The sequence below is a fragment of the Dermacentor albipictus genome, chromosome 1 (assembly GCF_038994185.2).
Source record: "Dermacentor albipictus isolate Rhodes 1998 colony chromosome 1, USDA_Dalb.pri_finalv2, whole genome shotgun sequence".
NCBI lineage: Eukaryota > Metazoa > Arthropoda > Arachnida > Ixodida > Ixodidae > Dermacentor > Dermacentor albipictus.
The window spans coordinates 16,682,730-16,702,682 of record NC_091821.1 but is presented as its reverse complement, the minus strand read 5'-3'; the positions used below and the strand labels follow the sequence as shown (position 1 = coordinate 16,702,682).

The window sequence follows — 19,953 nt, the reverse complement described above, 5'->3', positions numbered from 1 at the left end:
GGCACGCTCATTACGCCTCAAAACGACAGTCGAAAGAGGGGGGCCATATTCGTCTCGAAATTACAACTACCCGTTATCACTTCCAAAGAAGGGAGTGTCACGCCTTGCCACAGCAAGACAAGCCTCAATGCATACTTGTGACTAGGTGTCGTTTACGTTTGACAGTTTAAGCCTCTCTCGACAGGCGATATTTCGTTCAGGTTTGGACTGCTCGCAGATTCAGATTAACCGGAGACCTCCTTCATCTGCGCTAACCGTTTTCTTGGCACTGAAAACCAAATAAATGTTCTTTGGTTGTATATAGCTTTATTTTTCTAGAAATTTAGCTCAAAATTATCACGCGAATATCACACAATATAGAATAACTTTTTAAGACGTTCCTTGTAGCATTACACTTCGTCCATGAGATATTTATTAGCTTAATTAGGGAGCAGTAATCAGATCTTCTATTATCCTTCAGGCATAAGGCACGAACAGACAACATAGAAAGTATGGCACTTCTATCTCCATCTCTGTGTGTGTGCGCGCGTGCGTGCTTGTCACATTTCTTTGACGACATTCGTTCTCGTCGCATAATGCCTGAAGTTGCAAAAATAAGTTGTCCACGCTTTCGTCCCTCTTTCGTTCCTATTCAGGACCTTTATTTCAATTAAACAAGTGCTATTTGCACGATAAAAAAATGACATTGCGACACTGCTTAATGTTATTTACTTGCCTGAGAAAAAAGAACGTATCCACACTGTTGTAGGCCGCCGGTAAAATCAAGTTGTCCGCTCTGGTCGATATTATCATCATGTTTAGCATGCGCGCTGAAAACAAAAAAGAAAGAAGTGTTTCACTCTTTCACCTGTAACATTAACTGATGAACGGATAACATTGCAGGAGTCGAGAACATGCGCCGAGGTTCAGACATTACCGAGAGCGCGTAATATCTGGCCTCGAGGGATATGGTGTCACCGCATGGCAGACATTGCTGTTGTCACGAGCCCTTCAAAAAGCAGTGTCGTATCGGGAAATTTGTAGACGGGAATGAAAGGCTGTGTGCGCTAGTGTCTAATTTCAGATCTCCAACATCGGACTTCTGCGAAGCGGACAACGTGAACGTACGCACCTCTAGATCTTCCGCGTCCAAACGGAATAAGCTTTGAGACCGATAACATTTTATTTGGCTCCAAGTGGAATAGATCCGAATAAAAGGTAATGGGGATAGCGCGACCGGTCACCTTCTGTTGTATGCGGCGGAGTTTCCATTTCTAGAGGCGTGCAAAGCCATGCCACAGCGTTTTTAGTGTCATCATCTTCATCATTTCCTTCCCTTTGGGACTGGATCAGTTGCATGCGTGTAAGCATATGTAGGACGTCATAAAATAAGCACTGCAATAGTTAGCGCTGGTCCCTCGCCTTTTCTCATGGCATGCCTGTATTCGCACCTTCATACTTTCAACTCTATAGAGTGAAAATTAACACCATCTCCTGCAGCGCCACCCTAACGAGACTACAGGGCTACTGAAAGCTACACCAAAACGTCTCGCGCGCTTTCACTGTGTGTGTTCCCGAGTGCTTCACAGCGCCACTGTGTTTGTCATTCGTATATATCAAACAAAAACCAACTGTTAAGCAAACCGGTTTCACATTGGCGCGTTTATGTAATGGTAAAAATACAAAAAAATTACGACAGTGAAAGGATAACACAGAGAGCCCCGGTGAGCCGCAGAACATTCTGCGGTTCGCGAAGACGCGCATTACAGCTCAAGGCGGGAAAGTTGTACGCTCTAGTATACAAGGAAGATAAAAAAAAAAAACGCCTCTCCTAATAAATAAACTTCCTAAATGTAGGTAATCCAATATATAGTCTTTTAAACGTGAAGGGTTTCGCCCTTGCGATGACCGGACAAACGTCATAATACAATTTGCGGCACTTGTACGCGTGGTTGCTGCTTGTTGAACAAACCTGCCTGAAATTCCGAGGCGCGCGTTGCCGCTGCGCCTTCTCGAGAGCGTGGACCCTCGTACCCCAAGTTATCCTAGTCCGTTAGTCTGTATACAGCGGTGCTTTCGCTTTTACGTTTGCACCAGAAATAGCGCTATACACATCAAGGAAACAAGCGCCGCAGTATGTATAAATAACAAGAACCACGGAAACCCGCACACAGAGAAACTCGCAAAGAATGCCATGGTGCACTCACCCCAGGTGTCTGACACGACCTGGAAGGAATGGCCCAGCACAATGTGGCCGATGCTGATGGTCCGCAGGCCGTAGACAAAGCGCAGCGAGTAGTGGTCTGCATTCGTTCTTTCGGCAACGTGAAACAATTCGCGTGTGCTGGCCGCTGCCGAGAACGCCACCACAACTTCCAGCAGCATACCTAGAATAAAGCCGTATTTTGCATTACCGCGGTCGACGCTTACTTTTCAACCGCCACTGCCATTGTGAGCACCATGAGCCTTCTCCCCTTTCGTTTCACGGTGTACGGGGGAATTAAAGAGACTAGAGATGCGCTTGGCCGCTTCTTCCGTGTTGTTTCACGGTACTCGCATTAATGCTCGCACCATCACTATACGGGGCGCACTGAACTTTGTTATTGGAAATTCCCGGGATGACACGAGCAGTGACGTAGAGAGAGAGAGAGAGAGAAAGGCAAAGGAAAGACAGGGAGGTTAACCAGAGATTTTCCGGTTGACTACCCTGTACTGGGGGAGGGGAAAGGGGATGCAATAGGTGAGAAAGAAAGAAGGATAAAAAAGAAAGAAAAAAAAACCGTAAGCACACGCACGCACGCACACACGAACTATTTCTGTGGGCACTGACGGGCCCACGTGACGGGCACTGTCATGCAGCCCGCAAAGGCATTCCTAGTCTTACGCAGTGTCACCGCACAGTCCTACGCTACACAGTGTACTGTCACAACTTGTCAGAAAGTCCCGTGTCTTTCAAGTATCGCAGCAGCGCCTTCATAGCGGATCGCGCTGATGTTCGCGTAGGCCAGGTTCCAAGGATCTTGTTTTCTGTCATTGCGCGCTTGTCCAGTTTGTCTAAGGTGGCTGAGAGGACAGTTCTTTGTGGGTTAAAACGAGAGCACTGACAAAGAAGATGCTCGATCGTTTCGTTGCACCCGCAGAAGTCCCACAGTGGGCTGTTGGCCATTCCGATAAGGAAAGAGTAAGCATTTGAAAATGCTACTCCAAGCCCTAGACGGACAAGAAGGGTGCAGTCACGTCGTGGAAGCTCGGGCGGAATATGGAGCTGTAAATTAGGGTCCAGGGTATGGAGGCGTGCACTTGTGAAATCGGATGAATTCCATTGGGCTAATGCCATGTCACGCGCAAGTGCGGAAAGTTTTTTCGCTGCGTCGGCTCTCGAAAGAGGAATGGCAACGCAGTTGACGCCGTCATAGGCAGATCGGGCAGCTGCGTCTGCTCGATCATTGCCATGTATGCCACAGTGACTAGGCAACCTCTGATATATGATATCGTGTCCTTCGTCAACTAGTCGATGGTGGACTACTCTGATCTCTGCGACGAGCTGCTCATGTGATCCATGGCGCAGTGCTGAGAGTACACTCTGTATGGCTGCCTTGGAATCACAGAAAATTGACCATGCGTGGGATGGTTCCTCCTTAATGAAATGAAGAGCCGCATGCAAGGCTACCAGTTCAGCAGCCGTCGTTGATGATACATGTGACGTTTTTAGCTGTATCTTGACGGATCTTCTTGGTATCACCACAGCGGCAGCTGCGCTTGCAGATGTGACTGAAACATCGATGTAAACGTGTACGCGGCCACTGTGCACCTCATGTAAAAGTTCTAAGGTGGCCTGCTTAAGGGCAAACGACGGCATGTTGGCTTTCTTCGTGATTCCTGGGATGGTGAGGCGTATGCCAGGTCTGTGCAGTCACCATAAAGGTGAGGATGGTCTTGCTGCAGGCATGTAGTTCGATGGCAATGAGGTACGATTGGCATCAATTAAACGACTGAAAGTTGTGTGTGGCCTCTCTGCGGGTAGAGCGGCAAGATGGTGAGAAGGTAATCGGGCAACGTGCCGAATATGCGCCCTGAGAACGTCGGTTGCCAAGTACGTTGATATTGGATGATCTCGAGCTATGACAATCATTGCTGCTGTAGACGCACACCTCGGAAGACCGAGACACGTCCTTAGGGCTTTAGCTTGTAGTCCCTGGAGTACACGCAGGTTTGTTTTGCAGGTGTTCCCAAGCACAGGGAGGCTGTATCTTGCGAAACCGAGGAACAAGGCGTTATAAAGCTGCAGTATTGACCACACCGAAGTGCCCCATGACTTTCCGCCGAGAAATTTTAGGAGATGTATTATTGTCAATAATCCCTTCTTCAGGTATGAAACATGCGGGCTCCATGATAGGTCGCGGTCAATAATTACCCCTAAAAAGCGGTGTTTCCGTGCATTTGCTACTGCTTGCCCATTGACCTTTACACTGTAACGCTTCAGTTCCTTCCGAGTGAATGTAACAAGGCAGCATTTTTCTGAAGACAGCTCTAAGTTCTGTTTTCGCAATTACAGAGATGTTAGCGTAGCTGCCTTTTGTAGCCGTGCTCGTACCTGCAGCCGTGTTGCGGCAGACGCCCAAATGCAGATATCGTCGGCATATCTTGATACCTGAACTGTGTTCGGCAAGCATCGGACTAGGCCAACGAGCACTAGGTTGAATAGCGTCGGGCTCAACACTCCGCCTTGCGGTACTCCACGGCACGTTTGGTGTTGAGTCGTGGCGCCATCCTCGGTCATCACGAAGAAATGCCTGTCGGTCAAATAGCTGCACAGCCACTGAAAAGTGCGGCCACCGATTCCAGCTTCAATCAGAGCATTTATAATGGCACAATGTGCTATATTATGATAAGCGCCTTTTATGTCTAGGAATAATGCAGCAGTGAGTCATTTCCGGCGTTTTTGATGCTGAACAAACGTAACCAAATTGATGACATTGTCTATGGATGAGCGCCCACGCCGGAAGCCAGACATAGCATCTGGGTACACGTTGTAATTTTCCAGCTACCATTCCATGCGCGTCAAAATCATTCGTTCCATTATTTTCCCTATGCAGCTGGCCAGAGCGATGGGGCGGTACGATGACAAGTTTAACGGTGATTTACCAGGTTTGAGAAGTGGAACCAAGCGGCCGCATTTCCATTCACGTGGAACCAAACCGTTGCGCCAAGACTCGTTGTAATGGTTTAGCAGCATGTGCTTTCTGCCCAAGATTGGCGAGCGCCGCATAGGTAACCCCGTCCGGGCCAGGTGACGAAGAGCGCCTGCAAGTCGCCAGTGTCGCTTCAAGCTCCTCCGGCGAAAAAATTACATCCATGCGGGAATCCCGTGGCACAGGAGTAGCACATGGTATAATTGCGCGTTGGAACTGCAAGCTGGAAAGTCTTGAGCAAAATTCTTCAGCAATGTCAATTTCGCTGCGACCTTGGTGCAAAGCGAGGGATTTGAAAGGAACACGCTGCTGTGGTGATACGCGAAGCCCAGGCACGGTCCTCCATATCTGAGATAATCGCTGACGTGGATCCAACGACTCACAGAAACGTTTCCATCTTTGAGATTGTAGTGCATCGATTCGACGTTGAATCTTCTTTTGCATCCGCCTTGCCTCTCGGAGATCATGGATGGATTTAGTTCTCCTGTACCTTCTTTCAGCCCACCGGCGAATTGCTCGTAGTCGCTGCAGTTCTGCTTCAAATTCTTCATATTTCGGGAAAGGCGGGAAACTATGCGTAGCCTCTTGCATGGCTTTTTGAATTTCGTGTTCCAGATTTGAATGGTTCCCTTGCTGACATACTCCCTCCATGTGCGACCGAAACGCCGACCAGTCAATTCGCCGGAGCGTCATGGAGGAGCATTTCGATAGTCCCTTGATATTCAGGTACGTCGGAATATGGTCGCTTCCATGTGATTCGATGTCTGCAAACCATTGCACGCTTCTTTCAAGACGCCGAGAAACCAGGGTCAAGTCTAGGCAGCTGCTGTACGTAGGCCCGCGTAAATATGTCGGACTACCATCGTTGAGGCAGTAAAGATCGCGCTGTGTGGCAAAGGATGATATTCGCCTTCCCCTGGAGTCCATCTTCAAGCTCCCCCAAAGCGGATGGTGAGCATTAAAATCTCCTGTGAGAATTGTAGGGCCGGGTGTCGCTGATAGCACGTCGTGCAGTCGTTTAGAGTCGAAGCCACTTGAAGGAGCAATGTACACAGCGACGAGTGTGAACGTAAGCTTATTCGTTTTCACGATTAAACAAACGTACTGGTTGTCGTCGTGAGGTGGAACTGGGTGCAATACGTAAGTCAGATCACATCAAATATATACAATTACGTTACTTACATCACCGCAAGTAGAGGACATGAATGCCTCATAGCCAGAAATACGTATAGCATTCTGCACGTTCGGTTCGCAAATTACAAGGATGGGAAAACGGTTTTCGAAGACAAAATGTCTAAAATCTGAAATTCTTGATTTGAGACCACGGGCATTCCACTGCAGTAAAGATGCTTTCTTGACTTCCTTGTGGAAGGGCAGCGAGGGGCGGGCCATGGTGGTATGCGATGCTTTCAAGTACTGGAGTCAGCGCGTCCAATACTTGCAGTGCGCTACGAGCAGCCGGAGTGTCCATATTCGTCAGTAGTAGACGCATGACATTCGGGAGCGATTTGAGCATGACAATCACTTGTGAGTCCTTCTCTTGCATTTGGTCAACTGTAGTAACATTTAACTATAAATGGCGAGTCATTTGCTGTGACTCTGGCGTGTGGTATGTCCTCGGCAGTGCCGGCCACGCCTCACTTGATGAAGTAGGGCCACTTCTTTCGTTGACATTCATGCTCTTACTGGAGACAGATGGAACAGGAGGTGGCGTTGCCGGACGAGACATTTCCCTTGAACCGGAAGAAGATTTCACAGACTTTCGTTTCCGGGAGCGATGTCACCTTATCGCTTCAGAAGCATCTCTGTGTGACGATCCGTCTCTGGCCACTTTTCTCAAAATTCTCTGCTCTTTCTTTAGGCGTGGACAGTCTTTTGAGGATGCAGCGTGCGATCCTTGACAATTTGGGCACTTGAGCTCTGTTGCACGGCAAGTGTCAGTGCCGTGTTGTTCGGAACATCAGGGGCATATCGCTGTATTTCGGCAGACAGCACTCACATGTCGAATTCTTTGACACCTTCTGCACTGAAGTGGTTTGGGTACGAAAGGTCGTACCACATGACGAAAGTGGCCGACCTTTACATGTGATGGTAGGCAGTCACCTTTAAACACGAGCATTACACAGGTCGACTTGCCAAGGCGCCGAGTACTTGACGAAAACCGTCCGCTGATGTTTCTTCTCTTGGCTTTCCGGTGTACCACTCTTTCGAAGCCTTCGCCATCTGAGGCGTTATCGCTTGAGCAGGAGTACAACACAGTGTCCTCGCTGTCAGCTTGACTCGGTGGGCAATTTCTCTTCCTCGGGCCGGTACCTGCCGATGCAGTCACGTCGCGTCGGCATTCTGCCGACTCCACTTTCATTGCCGTGGCAATGAGAGCGGCGTCTCCCAGTAAAACACGGGAAAAAGTGACGTAGATCACCGTGCGTGAGCATATAGGTGAATTGAGCTGAGTCACGATGAAAAAAAAAAGCAGAAGCCGCGCGCCAGGTACGATTACGCGAACTCATGGTCGCCTTGTAAGGGAGTTTGATTTTTAAACAACTCGGCGACAACATGAACAAGCCTGCCGGCTCACGAGCCAGCCTATATCTATAATGTCGCGTTTCCTTTTGCGACCCCATTATAAAAACAGAGATCTTACAAAAACGTTTTCGTCATTTCAAGATGCGCTGGGGCAGCGATTTGAAAGCTCGGAGTGCTAGTAAAGCTCCAGGAACATTCCAATCGACTGCGTAAATCTCCTTGTAACTTGTCTCTCCCTGCTCAAAAATGCATCGAAATTTCGACGGTTATTTGCACACGCCCATATACTTAAAACCGGCACGTCCTTGGTTAATCTCCGTACTTTTCCCTCTTCGTCTCTCTCTCTCTCTCGTGCAACTTGGAACAGGTCTTCAGCAATTAAAAACCAAGGAAAAACAGAAACAGCACCGCTCATGGTTACCGTGCCAGCTAAACGGGTAAAATCTACTTCCTTGAGATATTTCCGGTTCGTTGGCTATGTTTTTAGACCTGCCGCAGCAGGTCAATGCATGCTACGCATTCTTCTATAAGCACGGTGATGTTGCTCGTTTGATTTGCAGTGGAAGTGGACCGGGGTCATTCCATAGGGGAGGAATACAAAAGCCCTCGAGTAATGCAAGAGCCCTCAGCCCAGGACCCCATGAGCTGTTACCGCCCGGCGCGCTTTTTTGACAAGATTGAGCCGGTCCAGCGAATTGACGACAGCAAAACTTCCCACTTTTGTGTTTTTAGCGTACGGAAAGTAGTAATGGTGCCAGTGTCAACGTTCGCTAATGACGTTCTGTGCTTAAAATCAGGGATCTTCTTGGAGTAAAAAGGTAGTCAAAGGTCGGTGGGTCGATTGGCATTGGGGGCCCAGGGTAAGACTGCAAATGAGGCAGTGAAGGAAGACATGGGTTGGGGCTCTTTTGAAGTAAGAAAAGTGTAAAGCAAAGCTAGTTTCGAAGAAAGACTCAGGAATATGTATGAAAAAACGGATGGGCGGATAAATTGCTCAAATATCTGTACCTCGAAAGCGTGGACACAGAATGGAAAAAGAGGTAAAGGTACTTGGCAACCAAGTACAGGGTAATTGAAACTGCAAATAGACAACACTGAGTCATTGAAATTCAACTGATAGAAACAGATGGCAAATTGAATGAAGATGGTGAAAACTAGAAAGTCCGTGGAGATTTACAAATACGGCATGCAAAAAATTATGAGAGAAAAATTATACTATAAGACAAAAGGAAGTACTTGGCTATTTGAGTACCGAGCTGATTGCCTGAGCACAAAAATATACCGGGACAAATATTCGTCACAAACTTAGACATGTATCTGCTGCAGCAAAAGTTCGGGGATGACTCAGCACGTTGTAATGGAGCGCCAAGATATTCATCCAGCGAGAGCCGTAGGGAACGTCCACCTTCTAGAAGCGCTGATATTCAAAGCCGCGATGGAAGCGTTAACTGGTAAGCGGTTGAGTTCTCAGTTCAAGTAGGGGTAAAATGAGAATGTACTGGTGGAGCCGGGATCGTTACAAGCGTATGTAACCTTATAATAAACAGGCAGGTTTTGATAGGATATATTGGCAAGGTACCAGACTGCAATAGATGCAGCAAAACCTGATAAGCTCAGGTAGGCTAGGGGACTATTGTCGCCGCCACGTTTCAAAGGTGATCCCAACAGAAATCATCACCATTATCGATCATCACCTATATCCTGGATTTGCGTACTTGTTCCTGTTAACGCATTCTTCTCTTTATTTTCTTAACTTCTTTGGCACTCACGAAAGAATCATCTATTTAATATTAATAATCCATATCTGAACAAGCCACCCATGCTTTCTGTCCTAAATGTTCTCTGGCCTAAAAAATTTCTTTTAGTTGAGCACGATTGTACACGGTTATAGTTTACTTCTCAATATTTGGCGTCAATACGATTTGGATTGTATTAAGTTTCTGTCCAAATACCAATATTCGGCTCTATTTGATCAACATGTGTCGCCACTCTATGTCAAGAAAACAAAGCAGGCCATGATGGCGTCTTCAACTGCAAGATGGGCATTTGCTTCGTCAGTGTCATGCGACATAAAAAAAATGAATCAGAATGTGAGAATACCACACAACCGGCAAGGTACATCCATATTAATTTGACTTATAAAAACTGAATATTTACTCACCCCCTTTTTCCGCATATTTTGACTTTGAACCAATGGTAAGGTCGACGTTCGTGGCGCCGACTATAATGACGCCTAAAACGATTAGGAATGCGCTGCAGGACAAAAAGAACAGTCGTCAATGAAGCGGGAGTTTTTTTTTTGTTAGCTTCGCAAATGTACACAAGGCGAAAAGGAAAACCACAACAGCGTGCACATGCATGTGATCCGGAGGCTGCAAACAGTGTTCTTATGAAAAACCGCGACATCCCGTCAAAGTATCCTTAATCGACTAGCAAATATTTATTTGAATTCTAGCTTCCTGCACTTTTTTTTATGCTATGTATCGTTGTTTTTATTGCGTCACTACGAGTGTGATCTCGTGTGTTTTCATTTTTGGTGATGTTGTTGATGCTTACGCGCGGTATCCCAAAGCACTGCTTGGCCACGCCCACCTCCTCCTTTCCTTCGTTCTTTCTTCTTATTGACCCTTCCCCTCCTCCCCTCCTTTTATTTTCATTCCCACCTATAGTCTCATGTGCCCGTTCAATCACTCAATCGTTTGCTTGCTGAAAAGTGACTGTTCCGTGTACGCTACGAAGACAGTTTACGTCTATGCTTGATCGCAGACTATGCAACAAATGCTTTATTATAGGAGTGGTTCGCCTTCTTTATTGCACTCAAATGAATGTGGGGTGTGGTATGGAAGCTGCATTATAGCTGTAAAGACTGTTATCTTTTCATGCCATCTTTTCGTGTATGCGACAATGTCACGGTGTTGACAGGTCAGCGAAGTGTCTGTCGCGAATATTTCCAATGTCATAATTGAATAATTGATCGCACATCCGACTTAATCGGTGCAAGGAATGACAACGCGGTGGTCATACATGCGCACGTTAAAATGCAAACTCTCCTAAACCAAGCAGAGTGTGCCTTCGCATGTGCGCGTTTGTTAGGAGCGTGTTACATCAGATAAAAGTGTATTTAAGATCGTGAAAAAAGCCCGCGAATACACAAAAAATTTGCACGCGACTGGCCGCGCGAGGTGCTTTGCGCGTACTCGCGGGCTCCTTTCACGCTCTGAAAAACACTTTTATGCAGCCCGTACTGAGCAACAGGAGCCTGTATCGGGAGTTTATCATGTTGCTCTACAATTTTCTCATTGACACTCTTAATCTAATTGCAATATCTGAGAATATAATTAAATACTTAATTATAAGTATGTACAGGCAGAATGCAAAAAGTAATCCGAGTATCTCCAAGCGACAGCAAACGATATTATCTTGGTTATGCACAGCTACGGGGCATTCGGATATTTTTCAATCTTGATGCATGATAGTTGGGACACCCTACAAGATACGTTTGATGCATTCTTGTGATGAATTCTTGGAATACACATGTTGTGTAGGCGATGAATAGGCTATCAGTGCAAGTACCATGGCGGTGAGTGTTGAAGAGCCTATTGTAGGCTATGGGTGGCTGGCATAAAACAGCGCAAACTTTCTGAGCAGTTTAGCTCCAAAGACCCACAATGCAAAATATATCGTTTTGTCCACTACTATAGATAATCACTATTGCTGCTTACAACCTTCCCCACAAACTTCGATTCATGAAGTTTCAACAAAGACGAGCAAGTTGACAAATCATATTAGCCATTGTTAGTGGACATGGTAATAAGAGAACAACTTACACAATTCCGATTTGAAGTGAGCTCCACGGCTCGGGCTCCGCCGTAACACAATTCGACACCCGAATTTCTGCCATAGGGGGTTGTACTGAAAAAAAAAGAAAATTCAAGAAACCCGACTGGTGTCTCAGCTACACTGTATGTGAACTTGCACGCGGCCATTTTTCGTAAACGGAATTCATGACACTACCTCCAGACGCACTGACTTAGAACTGAGACCTTTAACACCAACAGAGCTTTATTCCCCTATGTTTAGCTGGCCGAGCACGCACAGATTCGACTTCAGAGGTGCTGAGGCGGCCGCACACCCAATATCCTGATTCATTACCTTTCGTTAACGTCATCCTTAAGACAGATTGAACCGTTACATGACAGGAAGTGCCATTATTTTAATTGCTAACTGCTACGTGCATGTGTGAAAATGAAGAGCGGGGCTTCGTTGTTTCGGTTGTGTGAAAGCACGTCGTCTTTCACCAAATACTTTTAAAATCTTTTTCTACATTAGATTCAATGAAAACAGTGAACAGACAGTGGCAATACAGGGCCAGTAAATACCTCGGGTAAGAGAATATAAATACCTTGGTATATGGATAAACGAAGGCAATAGATATATGGAAACACAGGAAAAAACAATAACATAAAGGGGAACAGAAATTCAGCCACAATGAAGCGCAGAGCGCTATAGGGATACAATAGGTACGAGGTGCTCCGGTATATGTGGAAAGGTGTAATGGTTCCAGGGCTTACTTTTGGAAATGCGGTTGTTTGCTTGAAATCAGGGGTACAATCAGGACTCGATGGGAACCAAAGGTCAGGGGGACGCCTCACATTGGGCGCTTATGGGGAGACTACAAATGAAGCTGTGCAGGGTGATATGGGCTGGACTAGTTTTGAAGTGAAGGAAGCTCACAGTAAAAGTGATTATGAAGAACGACTGAGGAATATGGGAGAAAGTGAATGGGGTGGGAGAGTGTTGAGGTATCTCTACAGGAAAAACATCGATTTACAGTGGAGGAAAAGAACTAGGAAGCTTACCAGCAAGTATGCGGCTTGTAGGGTGGGCAACACAACAATAAAGAACGTCAAGCGGAAAGTCAGAGTTGCTGAAATAATCGTATGGGTGGCGGCAATGGAAAAGAAACCGGCCATGAGTAATTACTTAAGAAGAAAAAACGAAATCAGGAAAGAAACAATTTATGGTAACTCAAAGGGAAACTCATTAGTTTTCGAAGCGAGATCAGGATGCCTTAGAACACGCACCTACAAAGCGAGATATAAGAAGGAAGAAGAAGCATGTGCTTGCTACGGTAGAGCTAGGGAAACGATGGAGCATGTTCTATTAGAATGTGAAGACATCTGCCCAGTGGTAGATTTAGGCACCGCTGGCCTTCTTGAAGCCCTTGGGTTCAGCGAGAGCAGGGGAAAAGTAAACATGTCCACAATAGAGATTAGTAAGAGGCGATTAGAAGATCGGTGGAAGAAAAGTAGGGAAACGACAAAAAAACGGAGACGTACAAAAACAAAGTTGGCAATATGAGGTCAGAAAATTTGGTTGTGCGAGTTCATATTGTTTCTATTTCTTTTTTTTTCTTTTTTAACCTAGGTGGGACATTAGGCAGTATAATAGCAAGAGCTTGGTGGCACAACCTACCACCCCGTTCCAAAGGGGACGCTCATAACATCCATCCATCCATGCGCGGCAGTGGCGAAGGCGGCGGCCGTGCGGAGGCAAGAGTAAACCCAGACTCGTGTTTCGGCTCTTTATGCACTCACACAAAGCTTCGCTGTATGTAGATTCCAACTCGTTGGATCGGCTGCTTTCTTTTATTATGTTCGTTCCACCAGTCGTTAGTTCATCCTGCTGCTTGGCCAATGTAATCCAGCCCCCATGACAGAGGTACGCTGTAAGCTACACTCTATGGCACATGACACAATAAGAGGCTTTGCTGGTTTCTTCACCCTTGTGGCTATGGCTGTTCAGATTACGTGAGCTTGCTACAAAGCTTGCTAAGCTTCTCTGGCGTTGACAAGCCCATTTGGCGTAGACTGGCAGGCTAGCATTTCGGCTCGTGGGAATTCTTGTGCTAATACATATTTATGACTTTTCACACACCCGTGGCTAAGCGGATCTTCTGTAAGACGGTTTCAGCGACTGACGAGAGCACATGACCGGGAAAATTTGCCACCTAGAGCCGCTTCGCTTGCTCACGTAAACTCACATGAACTGAATTCGTGGAACTCACCTGCGTCAGCTAGTGCTTGCAAATCACTTTCATTGCAGTCGTCTAGAAAGCATATGCCTATACGAATCAAAGGTGTTTCTTGTTCCTTGACTGCTCCCATGAAATCAAGAATCTGAAAAAGACATAAGCGTTTTCACCATAGCGGTCGCAAGTAGAGAAACATTTGGTGGCATCATTTGTGACAGGCGTAGGTCTCTGCTAAATGAACAGGAATCAAGCCAAAATAAAGAAAAGCTTTCTGGTATATTGATCCGCCAGCGCTATATGATACAGCTGTTTGAAGTACTCTTTTAGGACAACATAGGGAAGTCCTCTTCTGACGGAGAGCTTCTCTAGCAATGTTAAAATGGCAGTTGTTCTGCAGTATTTCACACATACGAATGCTGAATTCAACCATTCACGCGTAGGTTTCCGCATTATTCTCCTGTGGAACTGATGGCACGAAGGCAGAAAAGAATGACAAGTTTGAACAAACAAGCTGCTCATTGGGCGAACGAAAATAAAACGACTGGGAGGCGGCGACAACGGCAAGCACAATCTGTAGGCGTTGCACCAAATGTCAGAGTTTACACTTGATAAAGTGGAAGCATGGGCGAGTTGGTGATTGATCGACATGCCTGCACAGCGCAGGAGATACACAGCGCCTTTGTTGCGACCTGTCCTCGTTTTTTGCACTGTGCAGACATGTCGAAGGATTTACACGAGTTTTGTGTTTAACGCACGTAGTCCACATTCGAGATGAACAAACAGGTCGTTAAGCTGTCATCGCGACAATTTCTGACGCAGCAACAAGCCTAGCGACACTCGTAGTACTGCCCGATTGCGGGTGTGCCGCCAGTGCGTAAGAAGAGAGAGAGAGAAAGGATGCATAGGGATGCAGGAAGGCTGACCAGAGGCATTTCCGCTTGGCTATCCTGGACGGGGGGAAGGGTTAGGAGGGAAAAAAGAGAAAGAGAGAGGAAAATGAAAGAGAAAGAGAGACGCGCATGAACAAAGTAAACTGCGCACACTATACGGTGGTCATGAAGGCACATTGACCTCAGGAATTTGAGCAGCGTGAACAAAGCTTTCTACGTGGAATTCCTTTGGAAGCACTGGCCTGGACCTTATTGCTGTTACAGTGAACGATTGCCCAGTCTACACAGCATTGTGCACATCACTTGCCTCTCGGCGCTATAGCATGGGCAGACTAATACGATGTGCGAGTATCTCGTCACAGCCGCATGTGCCGTACGTGGGGCTGTCGGCAATTCCAGTGTGGTTGGCATGATCATCATCATCAGCAAACGTTTATGTCCACTGCAGTACGAAGACTTCTCCCAGCGAATTCTAATTCCCCTTGTCTTCCACTAGCTGATGCCAACTTGCGCCTGGAAATTTCCCAATTTCACCACACCAACTAGTTTTCTGTCATCGTCGACTGCGCTTCCCTTACTGTGCCACCCATTCTGTAACCCTAATGATTCAACGGTTATATGCCCTACGGATCGATTACATAGCCTGCCCAGCTCTCCTTTTTTCACTTAATGTCAAAGTGGAATATCGGCTATCCCCGTTTGCTCTCTAATCCGCATCGCTCTCTCCCAGTCGCTTAACGATATGCCTGCCATTTTTCAATCCATTGCTCCTTGCGCGGTCTTTAACTTGTTCTCGAGCTTCTTTGTTAACCGCGAAGTTTCTGCCCCATGTATTAGCACCGGTGGAATGCAATGATTGTACACTTTTTTTTTCAATGACATTGGTAAGCTCCCAGTCAGGATTCGGTAATGCCTGCCGTATGCACTACCTCATTTTTATTCTTCTGCAAATTTTCCTCTGTAAATTTACTGTTGTAATTTCCTGTAAGATCCTACTGGGGAGGGAGGAGCTAGTCAAGCCATCTCCGGCCTTTTTTATCTGTCTCCCCCATTACAATCTGGATCGAAATAAAGTATTATTAATATCGCTATTACCTTCTCATGATAAGGATCCCCTCTGACCTAGATAAACGTGCTCTTGTACAGACCCTGGAGGCTGTCTGGCGATCATGAACTCTTGTTCCCTTGCCAGGCTATTGAACATTACCTTCGTCTTCTGCATATTATTATTCAACCCTACTCTTACACTTTCTCGGTTATGGCCGTCAATTATTTGTTGCAATTCATCCCCAGTGTTGCTAAATGAGACAATGTCCTCCGCAAACAGAAGGTTGTTGAGGTATTCGCCGTTGATCCTCACTCCTAGATATTCCCAATTTAATATCTTGGATACTTCTTCTAATCATTCAGTGAATATTATTGGAAATATTGTGCCTCCCCACCTGAGCCATTTCCTGATAGGTATTTTTCTACTTTTCTTGTGGAGAAGCAAATTAGCTCTGGAACTTTTGTAGACATTTCCCGGCCAAGATATTCACGTATGCCTCCTGTCCTCCTTGATAACGTAATGCCTCTATAACTGCTGGTATCTATACTGAACCAAATGATTTTTTATAGTCTATGAAATCCATATAGAGAGTTTGATAGTAATCCGCAGAGTTCCTAGTTACCTGATTGATGGCGTAGACATGATCCATTGCAGGACATCCCTTCCTGAAGCTACCCTGTTCTCTTGGTTGATTGAAATCAAGTGCTGCCCCGATTCTATTAAAATTTATCTTGTTGAATATTTTATGCAATACTGAAAGCAAGCTAATGGGCCTATAATTCATCAATTCTTTAACATCTCCCCTATTATGGATTAGTATAATATTGGCATTCTTTCAGCTCTCTGGTACACTTCAATCCGCGAGGCATTGCATATAAAAGGACGCAAGCTTCTCAAGCATAATAGCTCCTCCATCGTTAATTAAATCGACTGTTATTCTATCTTCTCCTGCCGCTCTTCCCATGGACATGTTTTGCAAGACCCTCCCAACTTCCTCGCTAGTAATAGAAGGAGCATCTGTATCCTGTTCATCACTACTTTCAATGGAGGTTGCGTGGCTGCTCTGGCCAAGTCAGTATAGAATTCTGTTGCTTTTAATATATCATAGAAATTGCTGATGATATTACCGTGCTTAACTCTCATTGCACACATCTTGCCTGTCCTATGCCAAGTTTTCTTCCAACTGATTTCATGTTGCGGCCATTTTTTACTTCTTTTCACTTTTAGGTCTCTTCGCGTCGTAATAACCCAGGCGGTAGGCGTAGCTGCATATCCGGGGACAACGAATATAAACAACACATGGTTAAAACGTTCGAGTCCAACAGGGGGCAATGTACATTCTCGGGACAGTGACAGCCAAGCCCCAACGTCAGATCGCAAAAGCGGAATCAAAGATCATCGACCACACTCAAGTGCCCATCGGGCGGTTTCCTCGACATGGTGATTCCGGCTGATTTTGCAGCGTCCCTGAGGTCACTGAAAAAGTACACCATGCTCCTTGTCAAGGCTGCGATGATAAGTCGGTCGAATATCCGAGACCAGTTGCTCATTGAGTCCCTGGTGCATTGCATTATGTATTTATTTATTTATTGAACATACCTTACAGGCCCCTTTACAGGGCATTGAGTAAGGGGGGTAATAAAGAAAGTACAAAGTAACTTGTCGGTGTACAACGTACGGCTCAAATTTGCAGGTTAACATAAAGGAGAGGAACTGATGATAATGTGGTATGGCGGCAAGTACAAGGTCGGGCGGGAAAAAGGATAACACGAAGAGAGAAAAAAAAAATATTGGCTAGCATTATACATATGGAAAAACTGGATACAAGAACTATAAAGTGTACCGATAACAATGACAACAGTAACAAGAAAAGAAACTACAACCAAAGATATACTGACAAATATGCGGAATCTAGGCGCATGAGCAGTTGGCAGGGTTTAAAATACGCACAATGGTAGGGCATGATAAAAACGCAGGAACTAATGGCGTGCACAGCAAAAAAATTTATCAATATAAGGAATGCAGTCGGGCACAAAGTGGGATACTGAAAAAAAAAAACACGTGCAGTGGTACAAAAAAATGACGGATGTCTTTGGTCTTAAAGCTGTCAAAATAACAAATAAATAAATACATGGGTAGTATACAGAACATGGCACCGGAAATAAAATACAACTGGAAATACTAGTGGCAAGTTTTTATTGCGAAAAGAAAGAGTGCAGGAGTTGACGGAAATTATCGTGCTCTGGTTCGGATGCAATGTTGTCTGGAAGATCATTCCACAAACGTATGGCGCGTGGAAGAGCAGATGCGTTGAAGGTGTGAGTTGACCCATATAATCGCGTGAAACTTAAGTGATTATGCAACCGACGTGATGTGATGGAAGGAGCATCAAGGTGAAATGGGAATGGTCTGTTGCTGCATGCGTATTTGTGAAAAAGGCATAAAAGGGCAATGTCGCGACGAGCACTAAGGGGTTCAAGTGAAAGATTGAGCTTAATTTGCGTTATGCTGTTATGGTTGTCATAATTGCGTGAAATGAAACGGGCAGCCCTATTCTGAACTGCTTCAAGCATGTTAATTAAATAATTTTGGTAGGGGGACCAGATAGATGCGGCGTATTCAAGCTGTGGGCGAACGAAGGTCTGATAAGCTAGATGACGAACGTGAGTGGGACAGTTATGTAAATTTCGACGTAAATATCCTAAAGATTTTGAAGCTTTTGCGCTTATGGTGGTAATATGGTGAGACCAGGAGAGGTTGGGTGTGAAATGAATACCAAGGTACTTATAAGATGATGCCTGCGACAGTTGGTAGTTGTTAATGGTGTAGTAGTAGTTGGAAATGTTTTGCTTGCGTGTGAAGGAGATTATTTTGCATTTTTCTGTATTCAGCGACATAAGCCATTTTTTACACCAGTTGTTAATGCGGCAAGGGTCGTTTTGCAGCGTCAAGTGGTCATCGGCACAGGTTATTGGACGATATATGATGCAATCGTCAGCGAAGATTCGCATGCAGGAAGAAATGTTTTCTGGCAAGTCATTTATGTAGATTAAAAACAATAGGGGGCCGAGAACGCACCCCTGTGGTACGCCCGAAGTTACGTGAGAAAGGGAGGATTGGAAATTGTTAATAACCGTGAACTGCTGGCGGAGTGAAAGGAAGTTACGGAGCCAAGATAAGGTTAGCGAGTCTAATCGAAGGGCAGATAATTTAGAAATCAGACGGCAATGGGCGACGCGGTCAAAGGCTTTCGAGAAATCAAGAAAAATACAGTCAGTCTGGAGGTTATTGTTCATGTTGAAGTGGAGTTCTGTACTTAATTCTAGAAGCTGGGTTTCGCAAGAGAAACCTTTCCTGAATCCGTGTTGGTTGTTAAAAAAGAAATTGTTAGATTCTAAGTGTCGGTAAACATGAGAAGCGATTATGTGTTCGAGAAGTTTGCAGCAGATGCAAGTTAAAGAAATTGGATGGTAGCTTTCGGGAGTATGTTTATCACCGGCTTTGAACACAGGCACTATTTTACCAATTTTCCAATCGGAGGGAAGTTGACCTGTCGCTAAAGATTGCCTGAAAAGGTGGTATAAAATGTTAGCAGAAACGGAGACAGTGTTCTTAAGAATTTTAGAGTTAATATTGTCAATTCCGGCTGAAGTGGATAATTTAAGGTTTTTAATTAGAAGTACTATGCCCTCTGCAGTTATTTCGATCGGTTCCATATATGGGAAATCAAAATCGGGTACGTATGGAACGTCAAAGTGGTCTTCCCGGGTGAAAACAGATGAAAAGAATGTGTTAAATGCCGAGGTGCAATGACTGTCTGAAAGTGGAACATGATTGTCGTCTAGCAAAGATATCTGTTGCGGATCGTGTTCGGGGGATACAAGTTTCCAAAACTTCTTAGAGTTAGATTTCAGAAGGGAAGGTAAATCACTAGAAAAATATTTATGCTTAGCAGATTCTACTGCGGAACAGTAAGTTATCATAAAATCTTGGTATGCCTTCCACGCGGAAGGCGTGCTATGTCGTTTAGCTGTGCGGTATAAACGTTTCTTTTTGTTTCTAAGATTCCGGAGGGGTTTTGTAAACCAGGGGTTTGATTTATCATTTTTGACTGTTATTAGCGGGACGTACTGATTTGCTAGCGCACACAATTTGTCTCGGTAAAGTACCCAGTTGTCTTCGATGGGACGACTGTCGAAGGATGGTAGGAATGTGTCAGTGTAGAAGGTTTCGAGTTCGGCGTTGATTTTGCTGTAGTTGGCTTTACTGTAATCGCGAATTTTT

General features: G+C 45.4%; 1 protein-coding gene across 4 annotated transcripts in view; it reads right to left on the bottom strand.

Annotated features, from left to right (window-relative positions):
• Positions 1-19,953, bottom strand: part of LOC139046761 (nose resistant to fluoxetine protein 6-like) — a 68,301-nt gene that overhangs the window by 28,643 nt on the left and 19,705 nt on the right. For all 4 annotated transcript variants that reach the window (XM_070539348.1, XM_070539343.1, XM_070539346.1 and 1 more), the window contains 5 exons: positions 13,765-13,876; positions 11,525-11,609; positions 9,859-9,950; positions 2,187-2,366; positions 716-809 (listed from right to left, as the gene is read on the bottom strand). In XM_070539348.1, coding sequence (XP_070395449.1) covers positions 716-809; positions 2,187-2,366; positions 9,859-9,950; positions 11,525-11,609; positions 13,765-13,876 — 563 coding nt within the window. The remainder of the gene's footprint in view (positions 1-715; positions 810-2,186; positions 2,367-9,858; positions 9,951-11,524; positions 11,610-13,764; positions 13,877-19,953) is intronic.